Here is a 22456-nt window from a genome sequence, read left to right as displayed (position 1 = left end):
TTGATCATCTGTCCATCATCGTATAAAGCCCGCCCTGGCAATTTCATTGGTCCGTCCCAATCCTGGTTTTATGTAGTTGTTCCCAATACGAGACCCTCCAGACCCAACTTCCCGACCAATTTTTTTATGGGCGGGGAGAAGTTGGGCTGGCAGCCAGGCTATGGGTTTGTGTGAGGACAGTCTGAATTATTTCATAAACGGACCCTCATTAAAGGTCAGTGTTCACCTTTCGTTACCTTGGGAGAAAGATAAAGATTGACTCAACAACTCCTTACACAGTGATCTCAACTTCCATTTAATCACAAAATAATTCATCCAACAAAGTGCTGATAATCATTTCCATTAAGTCCAAGGGCTTTTCAATTTGAAGGGCTTTGGTCATGAAAGGCACTTTGGCTGAAACACAGAAACCGTAAGATAATGGTATCCAAGAAACCACTGGATCAAGACCACTTTAAAGGGAGGGCAGAGGGCTTCAGACCTTGACATATATCAGAAGAAATAAACTCTAATTAGACAAATGAGATTCCGAAGTTCTCCAGGCTGTCATGGTCTTTGGGATGGGTCCATTCCAGTTCAGTCCAGTCCAGTCAGAGTCCGTTCTCCAAAACTAAAACCACACACTCCCTCCTTCCTAGGAGTACTGGTTGTGAATGAGTGTGTGTGTGTGTTCTGGAACGATTCCCGAGAGCCATGGGCTCACACCTCGTTTCTCCACTCCGGGTCCAAAAGCTGCTGAGTCATACTCTCTTCCGTGTCCACTAGGGACCATGTTTGTGGGAGAGAAAGAGAGTAAAAAAGAGAGAAAGAGAAAAAAAAAAAAACACTGAAGTTAACTGAGAATGACAATCTATTTACATGAGAGATTGTGACTGCGTGTCAGTGCGTGAGCCAGCCTGTGTGTGTTTGTTACCTTGAGGCTCTGCTTGAAGGTAGAGAGCAGCCAGTCTCTCCACCAGCACTTCCTCCTCCTGAATGGTGTGACTGTAAAAAGCAGCAGAATTCCCTTGATCCTCACAGTACTGGATGAACCTGAGAGAGAGAGACAGAGGTGAAAAAGTGATGTGTATACAGGGGACTCGGATGGCTGAGCAGTTAGGGAATCGGGCTACCAATCAGAAGGTTGCCAGTTCGATTCCCGGCAGTGACAAATGACGTTGTGTCCCTGGGCAAGGCACTTCACCCTACTTGATTCGGGGAATGTCCCTGTACTTACTGTAAGTCGCTCTGGATAAGAGCGTCAGCTAAATGACTAATTGTAAATGTATACAAACCAAGAAGAGAGTGTGGCGCTGCCAGGTTGGAGGGATCAATCAGGAGATGACCCTCAATGTAATGTATTCAAACACGGAACCTAGAGGCCTAGTTACATCACTCACCTGCCCCATATAGGGTCTTCTCTCAGAACTATGGGGTTTCCCACCACAACAAGCAAGGCCTTGGCTCGTGTCGTTGCCACGTTGAATCTCTGTGAAGGGAAGAGACGAGTGAGTACGTGAATTTACACATTTCACAATTCACACACACGTTCCAGTATCTGTGTGTGGTCTTGTAGTGTGTGTGTCCATGTTACGGTATTTCCGTTCATGTGTAAGAACACAGGGATGAGTTCTGACCTTCTCGTTCTTGACAAAGCCAAGGCTGAACTTTTGATCTAGCTTGACGTATTCATGGGTGCTGCGAACTGTTGACACCAGGATCACCTTCCTCTCTTGTCCCTGGAACTCCTCCACTGAGCCCACCTATACACGCACGCACGCACACACACAAAGACACCACACTTTTTTAAAGTTTCATTGATGGCAATTAGCTTTCAATGAAAAAATGTTGCCTAAAAATGTTCTCAGAACCTTCAAGTCTTTCATGTCCAGCTTAAGCTCCTTCTCCACTATCTTGATGGCTTTGCGGACCTTTTCCACCTATAAGACATACACAAACATCATTAGACATAAATAGGTTTGCATCTGTGAACACAAGCCTAGGTATACATTTGATGAAAAATACCTAATGTCTGAGAAATATATACATTTGAACAGAAGTCAAGAGATTGTGCTGCTGTGCACAGTTTTCACCTGTTTCCTGTATGGGGCAATAATCCCGATTTCCTTGGGGCTGATTTTTGCCAGGCCTTTCTTGCCCTGGGTCTGGAACAGCTTCTTCAAGTATTCCATCAAGATCTCTACTTCTGCCACATTGAAGAAGGAGGGGCTGTTAGCCTCACGCTCATCACGACCAGTTACCCCATGGAAGATTATGGGGAAACCCTTGGAAAGAGATGAGAGAAAGAAAGGTTAATGCTGTGCATGTGTGTAAGCGTGTGTGTGTGTGTGTGTGTGATTTGACCTACCTGCTTCTGCAGATGTTCCCAGTTGCAGTAGGAGTTGCGGACAATCTTGTCAGCGAACACCTGGAGCTCTCCATCATAGAAGAGCTCGTTGGGAATCTTTAAGATGGCAGGATGAGACCTGGGAGATAGGAGGACGTATGAATGCATCATCGCTCGCCTGTTTAGCTTCCTCCCTGCCTTGCCCACATCGCGGACTGAACTCAAAGGGTGTCACATGACACCCTTTCATAAACACAGCTTTAGCAAGCTACGCCACCAAAAATAGCAGTAGCAATAGCAATTTGATGGCTTGGGTGGAAGGCGTTTAATTAAATGTAATTAATTCTACTCGGTTACACACACATATTCATATATAGTGAACAGCATTTACTATATGTAAGTGCTTCAGCGCACATACCTGTAGTTGCGCAGTAGTTTGGTAACATAGCGGTCGTTGTAGGCCCCTCCACTGCCCTTCTGGTACAGAGACACATCCTTCATCAGCCTCTCCAACAGAGACAGCCCTGCCGGTAGAACGAGGTCAACACCAGTGAGTCTGCAGCTGCCAGACTAAACTGTGCTTGACAGAATATCTGTGTGGTGGAGGTAACTCCTTACCCATCCCATACTTGATGGCCAGAGGAGATCTCAGGATGGGTCCTAACTGTTTGGGATCTCCAGCCAGCACCACCTGACCTGACCCAGGCTGGAGCAGTCCTGTAGAGTTACATGTAGAACACACACACACACACACACACACAACATGCCGAATAGAGTCACAGAGCTTGCAAAAAGAGAGATGATGCTAAAACCATCATCATTACTTCTAACTTATAAATAAAGTAAGGCATTTTTCCTCCAATCTTACCTGCCAGGGGAATAATGCACTCTGTCTCCACTGCATGTCCTGCCTCATCTACAAACACATGACTGTAGTGACCCTGGGGCACTCCTCCAGTCACAAACCTGAAAGATGCAAACACACACTGTTGGCATTCAGGCTAAAGGAAATATATGAGGGGCATTTTTATGGATGTATGTGAGGCACAGGTAACACACATCAGTTAGCATTGGTGGCTAGGGAAGTGCTTCATTAATATGTCATTAGCAGTTAGCCTGAGTCTACCTTCCGGCAGTCACTAGGGTGGTGACAATTATCTTGTACTCCATAAGCTCCTCCCTCGAGGGAAACACAAAGGTCTCCCCGTCCTCATCCAGGTTACAGCACGTCTGTTTACACGCACACAAACACACAACAGACATCTGTGAGAGGCAACCAACAACATCCAATAAGGACTCAGATTACAGACCAATGGACCAATGGTGGTTTAGATTAGAGACAGGCACTGACCAGTAGTTCCTCAGGCACGTCCCAGGGGTTGCGGCTGCTGGCGTACATGCGCAACACCAGCCGCTTGTCAACGTGTTCTACAATCCTCTTACACAGCAGATCTGCCGCACTGTTGGACGGAGCACAGGCCAGGATGTGGTTGAAGCTGTCCGTCTTTACCAACTGTTTAATGGCCTCCACCACAGTCACCGTTTTTCCTGGGAATGACACACACACACACACTTGATTGTTAGCATCCATTGGAGGATCATTTAATATCTTTACATATACGGTCTAAAACATAAGAAATTAAGATAACCTTTCATACACATCTTACCTGTTCCTGGTGGGCCAAACACCAGGTAAGGAGCAGGTCTGGATGAGCCAGCCACAATGTTCTGAATAGCTCTGTGCTGTTCAGGGTTCTTCTCCAGCTTCGCGTCGTAGAGCCTGGGCGGACATTATGAAAGACGAGGGTGGAGTTTAATGTAGATTGTAACTGAATCTGGGCGCAAAAGCCATAATTAGCCCTGTCTCAAGGGAACACATCGGCTGCATATAAAAACCCCTTTTTTCCAGCTCTTTCTTTTGTGTTGATCCATATAAGGACACATGAAACCACTGTGAAAATCTAGGGGATTTTACTGTTTTGGTTGCCATAACCGCAACTTGAGGAGAGCAGAACTGGTGGAGGAGGTCTTTCCGGGGTATGACACCCAACTTTCGTAGAGGAGCTCAAGAACTGACCTGAGATCAGGGAGGTCGGGCATGGGAACGGAATCTTTCTCAGAAGGAAACAGCACCTGCCCCAGCTTGTATTGGGAGGCCATCTCTGCTGCCCTCTGCTGGAGGCGAGTTATAAGGCGGCTAACTGTAAACTCAACGTTGAACTGCATCCCATCTATGAAGCTTGCCAACAACCTAAAGACGTACACAGCCACACAACTGAATTAAAAACAAATCAGTTTTTTTGGCTAAACATCAACACCATGTTGCATAAAAACACTAGAAGTTAGAAACTTACGTGTGAGCAAAAACTAGATTTATATTAATTGATGAAATGGAGTAACTTAGACATGTCAACCGTACTGTATTCCTTGTCAATAGGTCTAGCTGACTGGTTCTTACTTCTTATTGAAGTTCAGCTGGACTTTCTCCAGTTCCACTCTGTAGACAAACCCTTTGTACTTCACCAAGCCTGCGGAGCCTCGCGATGCTTCGGCTGTCTTGGTGACAAGCAGGGCGTCTCCCCTGAGCACGGACGGACGGTTGTCTGACACACCTGGCACCTGCCGGGAGGGGGAGCACGACAAAGAGATGACATCACAGCAAACATCAAAGCAGAAATGTGTACTGTGTTTGTGTGTTTGTTTTCTGCGTACACTGAGCCTGCAGCCCATTTTGAAACACCTGCTCTTTGTGTTCCTTTTGATGTGTACCCTCTCAGTGTGGACGTTAACGTGTGCCAAGTCCTTGCTAGGGTGTGCGTTTGGAGGGCGCGCACGTCCACTCACATCGAGAACCAGGAACCTCTTATTGGTGGGGTGAAAGTGCATGGGCTGGTTGGTCATGTTGTACTTCTTAATGTCCACTTCCATCTGCAGCTCTTCCAGGTAGAGCAGCAGCTGGAACTTCTGAGAGTAGTTCTCCCAGCTCAGGGCACCTTCCAACATTGGCCTGGAGGGGGAACATTAAAACAAGATGCATCTGAATATCTATTTGAGATGACCCAGTACATTCAGCCACAGAGACAGTTGTCCCACTCAGCTCTGACTATATAAATGACTAACTATGTCATCTTTACGATTTCACAACTTAAGTTTACTCCTGTGGTGGGCCTGAAAACTGGTATTGACACACATTGGACCTATATAAGCATCTTAGGACACAAGACTAAGGATGCTCAATCTAACACCTACGTGTAAAAGACAAACCGATGCCGACTCATAGTCATGCAAGCGGGATGACTGTTCTCATAGCCAAGATCAACAAACGTCATTGATTCAGGTGGCTGAGCGGTTAGGTAATCGGGCTAGTAATCAGAAGGTTTGTGGATCGATTCCCAGACATGCCACGTGACGTTGTGTCCTTGGGAAAGGCACTTCACCCTACTTGCCTCGGGGGAATGTCCCTGTACTTACTGTAAGTCGCTCTGGATAAGAGCGTCTGCTAAATGACTAAATGTAAATTGATTAAGCTGTAATAGGGGGCACTCATAGCCAAGCATCTAATAATGTCAAGCTGACATGGCCGGAGACGAGATTGAATAAAGAACACAGGCAGATTGAGCTAAGACCTTGAAAAAATGGCTTACTAAAAGACAAACAAGCGAACATGTCCAGGGTCAATGTACTATTATGGGATGTCCGATCAACTGTATTAAATATGTACTGAATCTCATGTCAAATCAGATTCACTCTTGAGCGGAGAGTAATCTCAGCAAATGTTCCTTGTCTGCTGCAATAAAGAACCTTTGTATTTGAACTGAACCAAACCTCCCCAAGCCTTTTTTCTTAAGAAGCAACCTGTAGGAGCCCAAAACCCAGCCTCCAACACTCCTCAAATAGTTTAATTTATATTCAACTCAGTAAGTAACCATATAACCAGCTAGCCATCATATAACCAACCATTTTACCAAAATACATTAAAACATATTTATTGTGACAGATGGATAAATTAATGGATTAAGTTTGGATCGATGAATGGATGGATGACTGGATGGACTGACAGACCTACCTATTGCCACGAATGAGCTCCATGACATTGGCAGGCACCTTGTAGTCCTTCAGCGGGACCACTTGGACCAGATGCAGCTCGGCCGTGCTGGAGAACGTGGGGATGAAGAGGGCACAGGAGGTTAAGAGATGTTTCCCCCATTCTTCTTACAGGGGCACAATGGGACATCACTGCTCAATGACTACTTCAGCAGATAAACAGGTGATTTTGAGGGGGGGTTTGATAATAGGAAAAAACTGAAACTGGTGCAGCATATCTAAGATCGCCAAACTAGATGATGGTGAATGTATCGAGTGACGGGAGTGTAACCCCATATCAGGTGGAGAGTTAAGCGTGTGGGAGGTGGCAGGTATCGGCTGTGTGTGTGTTATCTACCTTTCAGGAGGCTCTCCGTCCTCCACAGTGAAGTACTGGGAGTTGGAAGCTGTAATGGGGCGGCGTCTGTAGGGGGCTGTGGGGGCCAGCTCCCTTGCCAGGGAGGTGACGCACTGGGCTTCCAGGAACCGGACGATGTGGAAGGCCGTGGAGGAGGGCAGGAGGTCTGTCTTGAACTCGAAGGCCAGAGTGGCAGGGTAGAAGCCGACCATCCTAGGCTTGAACTTGACTTGGATCTTATAGCGCACACCTTAGCAAGGCATGGGAGACAGCTGGTTCACAATACACTCACAGATGACTAACTCCTGAAACTAACTCCAGTTTATTGACGGGGATCATCAGGCCTGGAATGCATACATGAGCACTGGGTGTGGACTTTGATATAAATCCGGTCTAACCATCCATGGTCTAACCATCACGCCATCCATGAGCATCACTGTGTGTGTACAGTACACATAAAGGTTTGTGGTTGTGCTGTGTATATATATTTGCTTGTGTGTGTGTGTCTGTACTCTTACCAGGTAGGAGTTGGAGCGGGTTGGCTCGGGTGACTTTGTGCTCATCTTCCAGGATAAAGCAGTTCATCCAGTGCAGGGCAGAGTAGTAGGTGAAGTGGACCGGGCCCGAACCCTTGTTCTCCACGAACAGACTGACCACATAAACCTGGGAAGCACGGAATGCCGGTACTTACGTGAGTCCAATAATGTCTCAAGCCCAGAACAAATGATGCATTTTCCTGTACATTATCAAGAGAGTGACTTTAAGACACAGGCCTCCCAAATGTCAGCCTTGGTATTTACACACATTGATGGCTGGTTTTGTTGTGGTTCCTTCAAGGTTTTGCGAAAACCACAGAGGTCAAGCATGGTTCTAACCCTTACCTCTGTCACTCCATCCACAGAGATGCGAATTCTCCCCTCCTCCATATTATGATCAGTTGTGATGGTGACCCCCCCTTTGTCAGATATATACATAGCCCTGGGAAAGGGTAGGTTATGGGGCAATGGAGGGTTAAAGGTGAGGGTGGTTGGTAGGGCACTCACAACACATATCAAATCAGAGAAATACATCCTTCCTTCCATTCAAACACTGATCTGACATGACTAAATTCATAACGGCTTTGTACATATCTCAATATTTAACCATCCAATTGTATTTGATCAGAGATGGCATTAATGAAAGCAGGGAAGGAGTATTTACATGTGTAGGAGTGTACCCTGAGGGTGTGGGGTTTGCTTCCTGCTTACCTGTTGGCTTTCAGGTTCTGGATGAGACGATGTGCTAGTTCTCTCCTAGCACGGACCCCTGACACGACGTCTGGGGCTTCGCCCTGGTCAGGAGAAACTCCATTCTGCACAGGCACTCCATTGGACAGCCCCTGCTGCGGTTGCTGGGGGCGGGGTCTTTGCCACTGATCTTGATGAAAAGACCTCACCTGCAAGAGAGAGGTGGATGAGGACGTCACAGGACTCTCTCTCTCTGTCTAGTCTCCTCCTCGATCTGCCACTCTGAATGTCTCTCCGTCCCTCTTTTTAGATTCTAAAAATATCTCCGGGGAGAGGTTTGGGGCAATATGATCCATATCATTAACCAGGACGTTGACATGACTTCAGGATGTGACATCCCAGCCAGATGCCCTCCCAGCTCACCACCTGTGCTCAGTCCCCTCTCAGCCTGCTGCAGTCCCCCAGGACTCTGTGGTTGAGCTGGGCTTGTTTCAAACAATCCTACACCCCCGTAGGACCACGCCACAGTACGTTGTAACAGAGTCCAGTACATATAGACAGATTGAAACTCAGTGTGTGCGTTGACATTTTACCCACACACCAGTCAACGTTCCCAGTGGTTTGACTAGAAAGTGCAGTTCACCATAATCCCAGTGGAGATCACATATGTCACTGTTCACCTGCATGCATCCAGAGCTGAAGGGGAACCTTTCCATGTCAGAGTGGTAGGGCACTTGCTACTGAAACAATTACAAAACAACTCAAGAACATGGGACTAGTGGGCACAGCCAGACACCTGATAAATACTGCAGACTGACGTTTGCCACCGGAATCATAACAGGAAACCCATATCTGACAATACCAATACCTCCACTTCCCTCTCTGCATAGTGCAGCAGTCCACAGATGTATGGTCACATGATGGCCATAATTGCTCGTATCATATGTTTATCTATCTTTACAAAAAGACAAAGTACATTAAGGTGCAGGTTGGAAAATGGGTCACAAAGGCAAATCGAGAGGAATTTGGCTGAGGCATTTACTTCTGTCCCTTCTTTTATCAGGGTGTAACTAAAACAGCAGATAGCCCTGTCTCTAAACCATACAACTTTGATCTGCAACAGGAAAACAAGACTAAGACAGGACCAATCGAAGACCTGGACATTCCTGGCACTGGGACTTTATTAGTAGGGCCATGGCTATCTCTGGCACACCTGACCTTACATCGCAAGAAATGAAACCCAAACAGACTTTGCATATCAACGCTGACACAGGTCAAACGTAAACACAGACTGTTTGCATTTGTTGTTCAAGGTTCACTGGGAAACGCTATATGATGATGACTTTGTCAGGTTTGCCCAAAATGTACTCCTAACCAAACCAGTCAAGGGCCTGGGTGACGAGGGGCATTGAGACCTAAGATCATAAAGAACTAAGATCTTGAGGGGGTTTACCATGGGATTGAAGTGTACTTGTCCATCGTAAATCTTGGCTTTTCGGGACAACCTTAGAGCATACAGAATCCCACTGAAGTTTGGGTCCTTGAGTCCAGGAGCTCTGTTGAAAGAGACATAACAGGTGCATGTTTGCCTTTTAGATAAAAACAAAGGTCATAAAATATTATGCTAATGAGAGACAAAAAAAGACACAAAAGCCTTCCTATCAACAAACATGTACAGAGGAGCGTTGCAACCTTATTACGCACGAGATTCAGGTTGCCCACACAATGCAATTTTTTTTCCGATTTCATTCAGACAGAGAAACAACTACACAGTAGCGTGACCTGACCGCATCAAGAGGAAGACAGGCCTACCTGTTCCTGAATTCGGAGTTGTAAATGTCACGGAGTTTGTGCTTGTCTATAATGGATCTTCGATTTGTTTCTTCTAGGAATTCAATGAATTCCAGTCCAACTTGGCGACGAGCCTGCATACTCCGTCCACTCATGTTGTACAAAGATGACGGATCAATTCCGCAACATAGATTGAAAGTTTAAATTGACGATCAAGCCACCTCAGTTACGTGCAGCTAAATATCAACAATCGCCCGGTGATTTGAAGAGTTTCTTCAGAAATGATACCAGGAAGAAACGAAACCTAAATTTAACTGGGCGGATACCCTTGATAAACGGAATTTTTAGCCTACTCCATGTAGCAGGCCACTATTTGGGCATATGGTTGAGATAAATTGTTAGAGCTGTGAATCGGTGGCCAGTCTTTTACATTTAAAGCGCTCTCATGTGTATCTCTGGTCTATTCTTTGCATTACCATTTTTTACGCATGCTATAGAGTTTGTTGTTTTACCATAACCACATTACCTAAACCACGCTGAAAACGTGAATGTATTTAGCGTACTTATAAGCTATAATATTCATGTATTTATTTAGCCTATAAACAATTATTTGAAGAGGGTACGAACAATGTCGTAAGTTGTTATGTTGCCCAGTTCACTCCAGCGAGTGATATCCGGAAGGTAGTCTTGCAGTGAACTAACTCTTATGACACAAGATGACGCTGTTGACTCAAGTCGATCGATGTCATACCCTAGGATTCGGTGCTAAGCGTTGACTGCAAGTGCCACCAAAGAGGTTAGTGTACACGTGTGTGTGTGTGTGTGTGTGTGTGTGTGTGTGTGTGTAAAAGTGATCAGTACGGGCCATGGTTAGAGTAGGGTAGGTCTTGTCTTGTGGGTGAGACTAGAGATGGTCAGGAAGGATCAGGACAAGGTAGCCTACTGTAGCACAACACACACACACACACGCACACACACAGTTGTCTCTGTGTGTGCATTAATGTGTTGGTATTGATATCAGTGTATACAGACTTGAGCAGTGACTCATTAAACTTGATTGTGGTATTTTGTCCTTTGGCTGAAGGAGCACTGGACAGTGACTCATCAGCAGGATTGGCTAGCCGTCCTGACTCACTGATGACTCACTGATGACTCACTGATGACTCACTGATGACTCACTGATGACTCACTGATGACTCACTGATGACTCACTGATGGCCCTGCTGTCCTGACGGCTGTGACTCTGCTCTGTCAGCAGGGAGTCATCTCTCCCAGACAGCGTCACACACAACCAAAACCTGCTGTCAGCAGTAGGAGTCTGGCCCAGACAGGCTTGACCCGTCATAGCAGCAGTGTGTGTGTGTGTGTGTGTACCTGTGTGTTTGTGAGAGAGTGTGTGTGTGAAAGAGAGAGGTTCAGTGATGCCTCTACCTGATCTGTTGCACACCACTATCTTTAACTTCATCATCTAGCCATTCCATCCTGTGTGTGTATATATACATATACATACACACTGTATATCCTGTATACAATGTGTGAGCGTGTCTGTGCAATGTGTTTGTGTGAGTGCGTGTGTGTGAGTGCGTGTCAGTGACCCAGAGAGGCTGCTGTGTAGCGAGTTAAATGTCCTCAGCTGCGTTGCCGTGGCGATGGGAGTTCTAATGGGGGGACATTATGGTCTGAGGAGCAGGGTAATGACTGCTCTGGCCGCCGGAATGCCTTGATCTTATCGCCATGGCGAGAGGGACGCTCAAACGTTCTAATAGCCCGACGTGCTAGCCGAGAGGCTCTTCTGGTCACCCAGAAACCCAACGTCTTCCCGAGGGCGCTCTGTAGACCTTAAACCAACTGAAACCATTTCCAGTTATTCTGGCAGTGACCCATCCAATGATTGCCATGCAGTGTACTTCCAATCCTAAATCACAGTCTAGCGCTTGAGATTGAGCGTAGGAAGGATCACGGTTGGGAAACAACAGTTTGGGGAAAAAATGAGACAAACAGAGGGGAGGAAGGAGAGAGGAGAGACAGCTGACATTTTGGCAGAGTAGTGGCTTGTTACTGCTTTGACATGCTGTAGAGTACACACACACCACTCTACTCTTATACTCTCACAAATCTCATACACTGGTGGACTGTATACTCCAGTAAATCTCATAAGTCCATCTGAATACCTCAACAGTCTTGTCTTAATCTGCTTGTTTTGAAATTAGTGATGAATCGGCAATTTTCTCCAGACCCCCAGACAGGCTTTATCCACACCTATTTGTCTGTGTTAAGGGTTTAGTTAAATTTCTCCACATGATTGGTTGGATGCCAACGTGTGTATGCATGTCTCTGTGTGTATGTGCGTGTCTGTGTGTGTGTGTGTCTGTGTATGTAGGTGTGTTTTGTGTGATGGGTGCATGCTGCTTGCATGTGTGTGTCTGCATGTGTGTGCGTGTGTGTGTGTGTGTGATGGGTGCATGCTGTGTGTCTGTGTGAGGCTAGCTGGCTGGTGGGCTATCTTTCCCTCTCAGACACCCCATCTGTCTCTGTCACAGCGACCAGCAACTAAACACAAACAACACACACACACAGACACACACAGACACACACGCAAGGCAATCTGCATTTTGAGATTTCCCTGCGCCTCAGTGTCTGTGAGCATCCACACTGTAGGTGCATCATGATTCTGCTGTCTGCTATTGTGGTCCACCGCCACACACAGTGGAGGCCACTAATGAGTTCACACATTAGTGACACGTTCATGTCGTAAGTTGTTATGTCGCTCAGTACACTCCAGCAAGGTTGGATTGAAGTGTGTGCGCTCTGAGAAAAAAGTTGTTGTGTTGCATTGCAGCCGCGCCCCTCCTCTCTCCCTGCCTCAATGATAAGGTAGACAGACAGTTCTCAGCTTTATGAGTGCTGTCTCTGTGCTGAAGGGTTTCATCGAGCCTACTCAAGTAGACTAATCTCCTCTGGCCTTTCTCTCTGTCTCTCTCTCATCCCCCCCTCTCTCTCTCTCTCTCTCTCTCTCTCTCTCTCTCTCTCTCTCTCTCATCCCCTTCTCTCTCTCTCTCTCTCTCTCTCTCTCTGTTTTTTGGTCTCTCCTGCCGCTCACTCACTCACTGTCTAACTCTCTCTCCGTCTCTCGCTCTGTCTGTATCTCTCTCTTCACCCTTTCCCTCTTTTCTCTCCAGCATCCAGACAGTTCCAGAGAGCCCCCACTTCTAATGCTTGCACTCCTTGCCTCACACGATAGGCAGATAGGCTCCTCTCTCCGAGAGAGTCTCTCTCTCCTGGCCATCATCTGTAACCCCTCCCCACTGACCAGGAATGTAGCCTTCCCCAGAGGCTTGAGAAGGTGCTTGTGCGGGGATGATGGGGATGGTAATGGTCTCTTTAGTTTGGGGCTGAAGCTAACAGGGCTAGCAGCTCCATAGGCTCTTGGTGATTTTATGGAACATCTAACTTGGCGCTCTGCGCAGACAGTTTGGCAGTGATAGTCATGAGATGAGGATGATTTGTGCCTGTCTACCCATTCCAACCACTTGGCTGACCTGTCTGTGTATTTATGTGGTTGTGTGTGTTTGCACTTTCAGTGAAATGAGTGAAGAGTGCTCTCAATCATATGCTAGTCTTTATGATATGAATTAAGTGACCTGAACTTAAGGGTGGTGGTGTGGGTAAAGGATTCAGTGGTAGGGGTCAGTGGTTGGAAAGACGTAACCCTAATCAACCCACTTGAGAGGAGGGGAGAGGGAAGGAGAAGAGGGGCTACTGTAATGTTCAGTGTTCAAGTGTTCTGGGTCGTGAAAACATACTGTGATTCTTGCACAACATCGCATGTAAACGGATAAGGAATGTTATACGCTGAGTCATATTAAGAGACTGACACTAAACAGAACACTGGAAGGGAGAAGTAGGGGTTTTAACTCTGAATCACAGAGCAGATCTATCAGCTTAAGAAGCATGCCTAAAGATATATTTCTCTTTGAAACAGGATCATCGTGAGACAGCATAGAGGATGTATTTGCTCATGTATACTTCTATGTGTAGGGTTAGCTGGATATGACAATGTTTCCACCAATACACTTAAGCATGAATGGGAAAAGGAGATTAAACTAAACATGAATTTAGTAAGACGTAGCTGCCAGCAATCTTTCGAACCAAATACGAGCCTGAGTTAACTCATAGCTTATGTTTTCTGGCCCTAGAAATCCCCTTTGTTCGTCATCCACATAGGCAATTTTTTGTGTCAGGATGCCTGCGTCTTAGTTATGAGATCAATGTGTTGGTGTACTGGACTGTGTGAAACTGAGCTTGAATATTGGACATGATGAGTCCATGAGGCTGGCTAACCTCACGGTCAATGGCGTGGTTATCAAAATGGTTGGCCAAGATCCAGGGTTACAAGTCCCGGCTGGAGGATGGTGTTTGTGTGTGTATGTATTTTGGTTGTCTTTCTGATGGAGTATTTATATTGGTTAAGTGGAATTGTGTTTATTGATATGTTTGCTTGGGGAATTGGTTTTACAAACACCCCCCTTCACCCAGTTCAGACATAGAGAACATCTTCCTTTAGCTTGGAGTGCAGAGCGTTTGGTTGCCATGTTTGGAGGAATCCACCCCAAAGATGAACATCACAGTCCCTCACATGCGGTCTTTTTGAGCGTTTTCCACGAAAAGTGTTGTTGTTGCATGCTATGGTGTTGGCGACCCCTCTGTGTCATAAACAGCTGTTGATGTGTGTAGTTCAGTGTCTGATAAACACATTAGACTCCTGTTTATTCTGTGATAAACTCTCCCAGTTTAAACACTTAGCAGAAAATGTGATTCTACAACAACGGTATGATGTGTGTGTGTGTGTGTGTGTGTGTGAAGTAAAAGCACCATGGCAACGGACTGTGGTCCATAACCCCTCCCCACACACACTCAAACATGTACAATATATATTGTTCACACGCACACCTCTGACATATATGAATACTAGGTCATCTACATTTACAGGTCTCTGGCATCATCTCTTCGTCATCTTTCCGTCATCCCTCCGCCATCCCTCCCTCCATCCATCCCTATCCTCCGTATATAAGGATGAATTAGGCACAAAATGTTCTGTTATTTCTGTCAGAACTGGTTTGAAGCAAACTTCCCCCTGTAAGTATGTGCAGTATGTGTGTGTGTATGTGTTGGTGTGTACCATGATAAGTTAACTGTACACTGACTCATGGCTCACCACTGAAAGATGTTCGTGAGATACCCGGCACCGCACAGCATTGATTTACACTCTCCGCCCCATCCTTGTGCTTTACTGTGTGCGCACACATGTACTGACCCAACCTATCCATGTGTTTGAGCATGTGAGTGTGTGTATGCATGTGTGTGTGTGTGTGAGTGATGTATGGCGTACACACAGTGCTATTGGGCAACATCTCCAGCTCTGCACTGCTACCTGCCCCCACAGACTCTGCACGAGAGAGGGAACGAACCCTGAACGCAAACGCGGGGTCAGGGGAAAACCTAGACACAACCCAATCACAAACGTGGGAAAAAAAGCCAACCCCTTCCATTCTGCCTCTCACTCAAAAACTGATTTTGGAAAACTGGTTTTAAAACTCTCCATAGATGACATCATACCAGTGCTCGGGGTCCTGGTGTACCAGTATGGATGCAAGTTTAAGCCTCTATGAAGCTGTAATATATTTGATTGAATTATCCCTTTAGCGAGAGCAGGAGCCAGAGGATAAACAACCCTCTACTGGCCCAGAGGGACGGATGAGTTTCCTAAACATGTTTCTGTTCTGCCAACACTTTATTGTAAAACAGAAATGATATTGTTCTACTGGCAGCTGGAGGTAAATGTTTTCCTCCAGAGAAGGCCTCCATGCTGTGTCAAGCGATCGCTCTGTTTATCATTGTTTACCAGGCGACTGAGGCTACTCTACCGTGTCTTTCCTGGAGGTGCTAAAAGGCTTCAAAAGATTCAAAGGAGATTTACTGTCAATTTACGCAACCGAGGAATTGTTTTCTTGGGCTTCTGTGGCTTATAAACCCATACAGAACATTTGAGACCCAACTTCCCAGAGACTGTTGCGTTGCAGTGAGCAAAGCTTTGGCCAGGCATTTCGTACAGGTGGCCCCTACAGTGGGGAAGGGCTCTGGTCCTTCTCTCTGGACGTAAATGATGGTCTTCCCTGGGGAAGCACAGCCGGCTGGGAGCCCCTCCAGCCCACTGAGTTGTAACCCATCAATCAGGTGATGTTCCACGTCCAAACAAGCATGTGACGTAAGAAAGAGAAGAAACAAACTAGTTCACGTCACATTGTCAATAAACATACATGTTCATGTGTACATACAGAGGCTCCTCTTCCGTCACATTGCTCCTTGCATACACATATGCACAAGTGCTTTTATGCAGTCAGGATGCAGTAATCTCAAATGGATATGAGATCTGTTGCTGATCTGAAAAAAAAAATCTCTACACAAAGTTCTGACCGGTGATTTATGAGAGTAAAAAGGACAGTGTGGCAAATCTGACATCTGGACTTGTCACACACACCAGAGGTCTACCACATTCTTCACCTTACAAGGTGTGGGTCGCGACGTCAGGAGGTGTGTGTGTGTTTATCTCCCTCGCTGAGTGGGAATTTACAGAGACGCCTCGCAAGGCACAAACAACAGTGACCTGGACAAATAGTCGAAATTCCATTAACATACCACAGAATCTGGGTGTTTGGGCTGACCACGCACACACACACAGACACACACACACGCCAGAAAGGGAGAGAGGTGTGGGAAACAGGACAGATGCAGGGTCAGGGTCAAAACGCACAGCCTTCGCACACAGAGAGATATACCAGTCAGAGATACCACTGAGTGATACCAGCTGACACTCAGTGATGCTGACATTAACCGTGATATCCAGGGAACCCTACAGACAGTGACAGATAGTAGTTAAGAGTTCCAGTGCGCACACACACACACACACACACACACAGTAAGAATGAACAAAAGCTTATCCTCTCACTCGTAACTGCTTTGAGGTGTTCTACAAAGGTTTATACTGAGCCCTTTAACATTTGACACTAACGACAGTTATAATCCTGGTTGATGCACATATTGTTAGTTTCAGGATAAAGTACAGCCTTTTGCATTGTTGCCACCACACTGACAAGCACAATATTGAATTTGCGCACGATAAAAATTTGTAGTAACAGGATACATTTGATCCTTATCAAAGCTTGTTTATTTTGGGCAATATCAACTGTCCATTTCAAATATCAAGTATAGAATTCTAAGGATTCCTTTTGTAAGCTATCTTAACAATACCATTTAATAAACTGTACCTTTCCCTGTAATTACTTTGAAGAAAATGTCAGTTCTATTTTTCTCCCTTAATCCCCTCAATATGTAATAAAATAAGAGGATGGATAGTAGATATTATGGGCGTGGCGGTAACCATATGGGCTGTTGTTTGATCGGCACAATTAGAAATCACCAAAATAATTATTCATATTTCAGCCATATCACAATGGATCACAAAGCCTTTTGGACATCAACTTGTGAATATTCCACCACTGACAACATGTTTTATATACATCTGTTGGGTAGTTTTCAAATAAGACATCCCTTTAAATATTATGGAACTCAGACTATTCACATTAAAGGATTAGGTGTGGGTAGTACATAGAATGGTGCTTTTAACTGTTGAACTATTTAACAAAGCAAGCTAATTAACTGCATCATTTTATGATGAAGAGGGTTTGTAATGACTGTATAAACCGAAGAGGATGTTGTAAACAGGAATCCATGCTCTTGGCAGCATGCAAACAAGCATTTCTTGCAATGCACAACAAGCCTATCATGAAACAAAGAGGGAAATGTAAAACGTGTTGAGTTTTGGTTTGAGAAAGTGCCCCCAAAAAATCGAAATGACCCCCGCAACCCTTACTTTAACGGTTGCATGAGCAATTACACCTGTTACAGGTCTGTAGCTATTTTGGTCTGTTGCACTACATCATACATCACAAAACACCTTGTTTGTGGAAGGGTTGAAATATAGTTGTGGTGGCTAAATGAATGACCTTTTTTTTTTTAAGGCATTTCACTCACCACATAAAACATTTTTAGCTTTCAAAAGCAACATTGAAGTAAATGATTATAACCAAAGGTGAGTTTGAAAACGTCGTGTTGGTAGGCTCTCAACTCCAGAGGTGTGTGTGTATGTGTGTGTGTGGGTGTGTGTGTGTGTGTGTGTGGGTGTGGGGGAGGCTTTGTATGTTTCAGGAGCACTATTGAGGGAGTTGAAGGATCTCATACTGTGCTCATACTCCCTAATGTGGATGGGATGAGTGGGAAATGGCAGTGCTCAGAGAGAGAAAGGAAGGGAGGGATGAGAGCTCTGTAGATAAGACTCTTTTTTTTGGGGTGCTTTTTGCAGCTTTTATTTATAGAGACAGTGGGAGGGAGAGACAGGAGAGCAGGGAGAGGGGGGGGGGGGGCAAGATGCAGGAAATGGCCCGGGCAAGAATCGAACCCAAGCCCCTGCGCAAAGGCCTTAGCCGTGGTGGTACGCACTTTAACCCAGTGAGCTACTAGGGCGCCCCTTGATGAGATTTTTTGGGGGTGTGGTAATCTGCTGTGATCGCCTGTGCAGGCGATACACTGGACACCTCCCGGGCTACAGGCAGGTCACGTAAATATTAGTCTCAATGCCCTAATAAATCTGCCCCTCCTACTGCTGCTCTCACAGCCCCCAGACATGTTCCCTTGACACCACACTAACACCTCCCAACACACACACACACACACGCCTGGCCTGGCCTGTAGCTGCGAAAACAGACAGACATAGAGAGAAAAAAGACACACAGGGAGATGAAGAGAGAGACGGGGAGAGAGACTGCGAAGAACACTGACTCTCTCTGCACCCACAGGTGGCTGACAGCAGGTGTTCTACTGCTCCGACCCCCAAGCATCTATCAATTCATTATTGCATCCAAGCAGCCGACGGAATAGTTTACCTTTAGCTCCGGGACATTATGGTTGACGCTACGGCAGCTGTCTGTGGAGAAACAGACAGGGACATCGATATCCACTGGCATTATTATGACAGTGCTAAACTATATGAACTTTGACCTCCCAGACCACCAGTCACCCCTAAATGGAGCAGTGTCCCATACAAGCCCTCTGGGGTAAACACTACCCATACCAAACACCAACACACACACAGAGACAGACAGGCATGCGAGATGACAGACAAACACACACAATACAGACACAGGGAGTGAATGACACAGCATAACAGTGTGCTGACATGCTGAGAACCTGGCCCGATAAGTGAGAGGTGAGTATAGGGGGATTTGGGGGGTCAATGCCTGCAGGTGTGTGTGTCTGTGTGTGTGTGTCTGCTCCAGACTCCACGACCACCCCAGCTCAGAGATGACGGTGGAGCCTTCCGGATCCTTGTTCTCCCACCCAGGACCCAGGTTGTTGGAGTGAGAGGTAGGGGGTGCGGAGCAGAAGAAGACAGCATGGCCCAAAGAGGAGAAGAAAGTGGGGATAAATGGAGGATAACATTTAGCGGGAAAGGGGAATAGAGAGAGAGAGATAGAGAGGAGGGAGAGACAGAGAGAGAGGAGAGAGAGAGAGAGAGAGAGGAGGGGGGGGGCAGATGGTGGCAGGTGGTTCTAGTAATATTGACGAATTGTAGCGAACGCGGTTCTTTCTGCACAGATTAAGATCTTGACTGCTGATAAACATGCCCGACGGGCCTCTCAGTAACCCTATACACCCTCTCCACCATCCCTTCATCCATCTATCCATCCCTCTCTCTCTTTCCCTTTGTCTCCTTCTCTCTCTTTTCCCTCTCTTTCTCCATATATAATCATTCTGCTCTCCATCCCTACTACAGCCTATTTACTGTGGCCTAAACAATTAGCCCTTACTCCTGGTCCCAAAGTAATGTGCAGTGTTTCACTATGAGATTTGTTATTTGTGTACACACACTCGGAGCTATCGGCATGCCTCGTCCTATCCTGCCTTTACGCCTCCAGGCAGAATTTGTGTATGTGCCTGTGTGTGTCTGTGTGAGTGTGCATGTTTGTGCCTGTGTGTCTGTGTGCATGTACGTGTTTGCAAGCCTTTCCTATGTGTGTGTGTGGGTGTGTATTTGCATGCATGGCCTACGTGTGTGTGTGTGTGTGTGTGTGTGTGTGTAACCAGAGCTCAGTCTATTTTCAATTCCCAGGACTGATGTCACTTGGCCAGAAAAGCTCAGACTGACATGCATTACAGCCTGGACATGAGCACCATAAATCTGCATAGTTATCACAATGAAGGGAGATAGAGAAGGAGAAGTTCAAAGGGAAGAGAGGATAGAGAGAGTGAGGACCGAGAGGGCAGGAGGGCCGGAGAGAGCGAGCGGAGACAGAGAGTGAGAGACTGGGTGAGATGAAGGTGTGGGGGATCAGAAGGGCCGTGCGGTACGCGCTCAGTCCATTTCCAGGAAAGTGAGGATCGCTGTGGTGTGGGGCTTCACTCAGTGGGGCTCGGCTTCAGAACCAAAGAAACATACTGAAACAAACACAGGGAGAAAGGGAGACATGGTGTGTGTGTGTGTGTGTGTGTGTGTGTGTGTGTGTGAGGGGGGAAGTGGGCTGGACAGGATAATCTGGAAAACCTGTGTGATAGATTATGTATGAGAGATTATGTAGGGTTTAGCAATACAGGACGAACAGGAGGAAGGAGGAAGCTGTACAGAGAGATGGATGGGGGACAGGAGAGAGAGAGGGTGGAGAGTGAGAGAGAAGGGGTGTAGGGAGAGTGGGAAGGTGGAGGGAGGGAGGGAGGGAGGGAGAGAGGGAAGGAGGGAGGGAGGGAGGGTGGAGGGAGAGAGAGGGGGGTGAAGGAAGAGGGGGGGTTGGCGGGAAAGAGAGGGGTCGCAGGGAGAGAGAGAAAGAGAAAGAGGGTCGAGGGAGGGAGAGAGAAACAGCTATGCATTCATTGTCCAAACATGTTCTCTCGGTTTAACTGGTTATGAAATGAGTTGACCCCCCCTCCAACACACACACAGTACCCCCCCACCACCACCATGCCCCTAATGATCCCCCTGTGATGCCCTGCTGAAGGAATGCCCCCAGACATCCAGGCCACAGATGGACCTGCCAGGGGAACGTGGGCACAGGAATAGACCCCTGCTAACTGGCATGACCCAGGGGGACTGCAAAGCTTACCTTATCTTAGTGACTGTGATAAAGCTTAGGGCCCTGCGGTGAGCGGTGGCTGGCTACCAGGTCTGACATCATCTAGAAGAATGACGAAGGCAGTCTGATAAAGAATCCACTGGTCGAAATCAACCGTTCAGAAGCAGCGACAAGTTATTGGTTATCTTTGTTCCGTTCAGTATTTTGTTTTCCAGGTGTGAGTGTGAAAGTGTTGGGACAGAAAGAACAAGAGAAAAAAAAGACAAGCTTGACTTGACAGTTTTTGGAGTAGAAATGCTTGACAAGCGTATTTTGAGACTCAACTACCCCTTTAAGAGGGTTGCTGGGGCTTCTTCATGGATTGTGGTATGTTCTGAGCAGATGCTCTGCATTTCCTGTCTCCTGGAGCCAGCGTGACCAATCATACCTCAGGTCTCCACTGCTTCCTGTCCCCAGCCAGGGCGAGGGGAGATGATCTCATCACCGAGGGACACATCCACCAACCCAGTATTGGGGGATATGGAGATGGGTTAGAGCAATATAAAGGATGTTGAGTGAATGAACACACACACACACACACAGACAGACAGACAGATGCTCACATACACTCACACACACACACACAGTAGTGTTCTGTTCTGTGCTGCTATTTCAATCAGACAATGCCCTCCCCCCACACACCACCACCACCGCCTTCCCATTGGAGTTGGTTCTGGAGCACCCGAGTGATCAGTTTCTCTATAACAGCCTTCCTCTGTCATCTCCCAAACTCTCACACACCAACAGATGGGTGTGGGTGTGTGTGTGTGTGTGAGGGGGGAATCATCAAAAGTCCTATTCCCCACTCCCCTTGCTAGACACAGCCACCCCCCCCCCCCACCCTCCACACAATACCCAGACATTACACCCCTAATACAGGGCTGGGGCGGAACTAATGTGGGCTGGGCCAGAGAAGATTGCTGGAAACTATTCCCTTTGATAAGCCGTCCGAGAAAGCCTTTGATAGCAGCATGGCATGGCAGGAGCCCCCTGGCCCCTCCATGGCACTGAGCACGCCCAATCACATCCCAGGCATCAACAGGCCGCCCTAATTACAGCCCTCATCTAGTCATTAGGTACCCACCTGGAATTCCTGCGATGTGTGTGTGGAGGAGGGGTGGTAGTCAAAGGGGAGAGGGGGTAGGTGTGTCTGTGATCTCTTTTATCAAACTGCAACCCCCCCACCCCCTTACTCCCATACACACATACCTTGTTTCATAGACTGTGAGCCTGTGTCGTTGGTACAGAGAGCTGTCTTTCTCTGTTGGTTCCCGCGTCTTCACACATACTTTGACTCGGTGACCCCAACCTGGTTAACTGTAAGAGCAGCCATCGTTTGTGCTTGGCGGGCGTCTGTGTGTGTGTGTGTGATGGGAATAACACTGGGTGATGAGGAGAGGTATGGCAGCACAACTCCTACTCAGTCACACTGATTAGTCATGCCCTGTCTGCA

The 22456-nt window shown here is 46.8% G+C and overlaps 1 protein-coding gene across 1 annotated transcript; it reads right to left on the bottom strand.

Annotated features, from left to right (window-relative positions):
* Nucleotides 1–271: 271 nt before the first annotated feature.
* On the bottom strand, nucleotides 272–10423 carry LOC146252464 (putative helicase mov-10-B.2). The gene is made up of 23 exons (XM_084680971.1): nucleotides 9806–10423; nucleotides 9447–9549; nucleotides 8015–8202; nucleotides 7649–7745; nucleotides 7286–7430; nucleotides 6768–7017; nucleotides 6393–6479; nucleotides 5171–5333; nucleotides 4785–4945; nucleotides 4404–4577; nucleotides 3994–4106; nucleotides 3678–3874; nucleotides 3453–3556; nucleotides 3195–3292; nucleotides 2945–3043; nucleotides 2745–2850; nucleotides 2348–2465; nucleotides 2073–2264; nucleotides 1851–1919; nucleotides 1617–1742; nucleotides 1380–1468; nucleotides 914–1032; nucleotides 272–761 (listed from the first exon to the last, which is right to left on the bottom strand). The coding sequence occupies exons 1-23, from the start codon at nucleotides 9937–9939 to the stop codon at nucleotides 700–702; spliced, it is 2994 nt and encodes a 997-aa protein (XP_084537097.1). The 5' UTR covers nucleotides 9940–10423; the 3' UTR covers nucleotides 272–699.
* Nucleotides 10424–22456: the final 12033 nt, after the last annotated feature.

This window comes from Hypomesus nipponensis, chromosome 18 (assembly GCF_054491055.1).
Source record: "Hypomesus nipponensis isolate SF chromosome 18, ASM5449105v1, whole genome shotgun sequence".
NCBI classification, from domain to species: domain Eukaryota; kingdom Metazoa; phylum Chordata; class Actinopteri; order Osmeriformes; family Osmeridae; genus Hypomesus; species Hypomesus nipponensis.
This window is presented reverse-complemented; position numbering and strand designations above follow the sequence as displayed.

Excerpts from the sequence above, each read along its gene's own strand:
- LOC146252464 (XM_084680971.1), bottom strand. The coding sequence starts at position 9,939 with ATGAGTGGACGGAGTATGCAGGCTCGTCGCCAAGTTGGACTGGAATTC. Across the intron at positions 4,946-5,170 it reads AGAGGTTCCTGGTTCTCGAT|GTGCCAGGTGTGTCAGACAA; the intron begins GTGAGTGGACGT and ends CCCTCCCGGCAG. Across the intron at positions 3,875-3,993 it reads GTTTGGCCCACCAGGAACAG|GAAAAACGGTGACTGTGGTG; the intron begins GTAAGATGTGTA and ends TGTCATTCCCAG.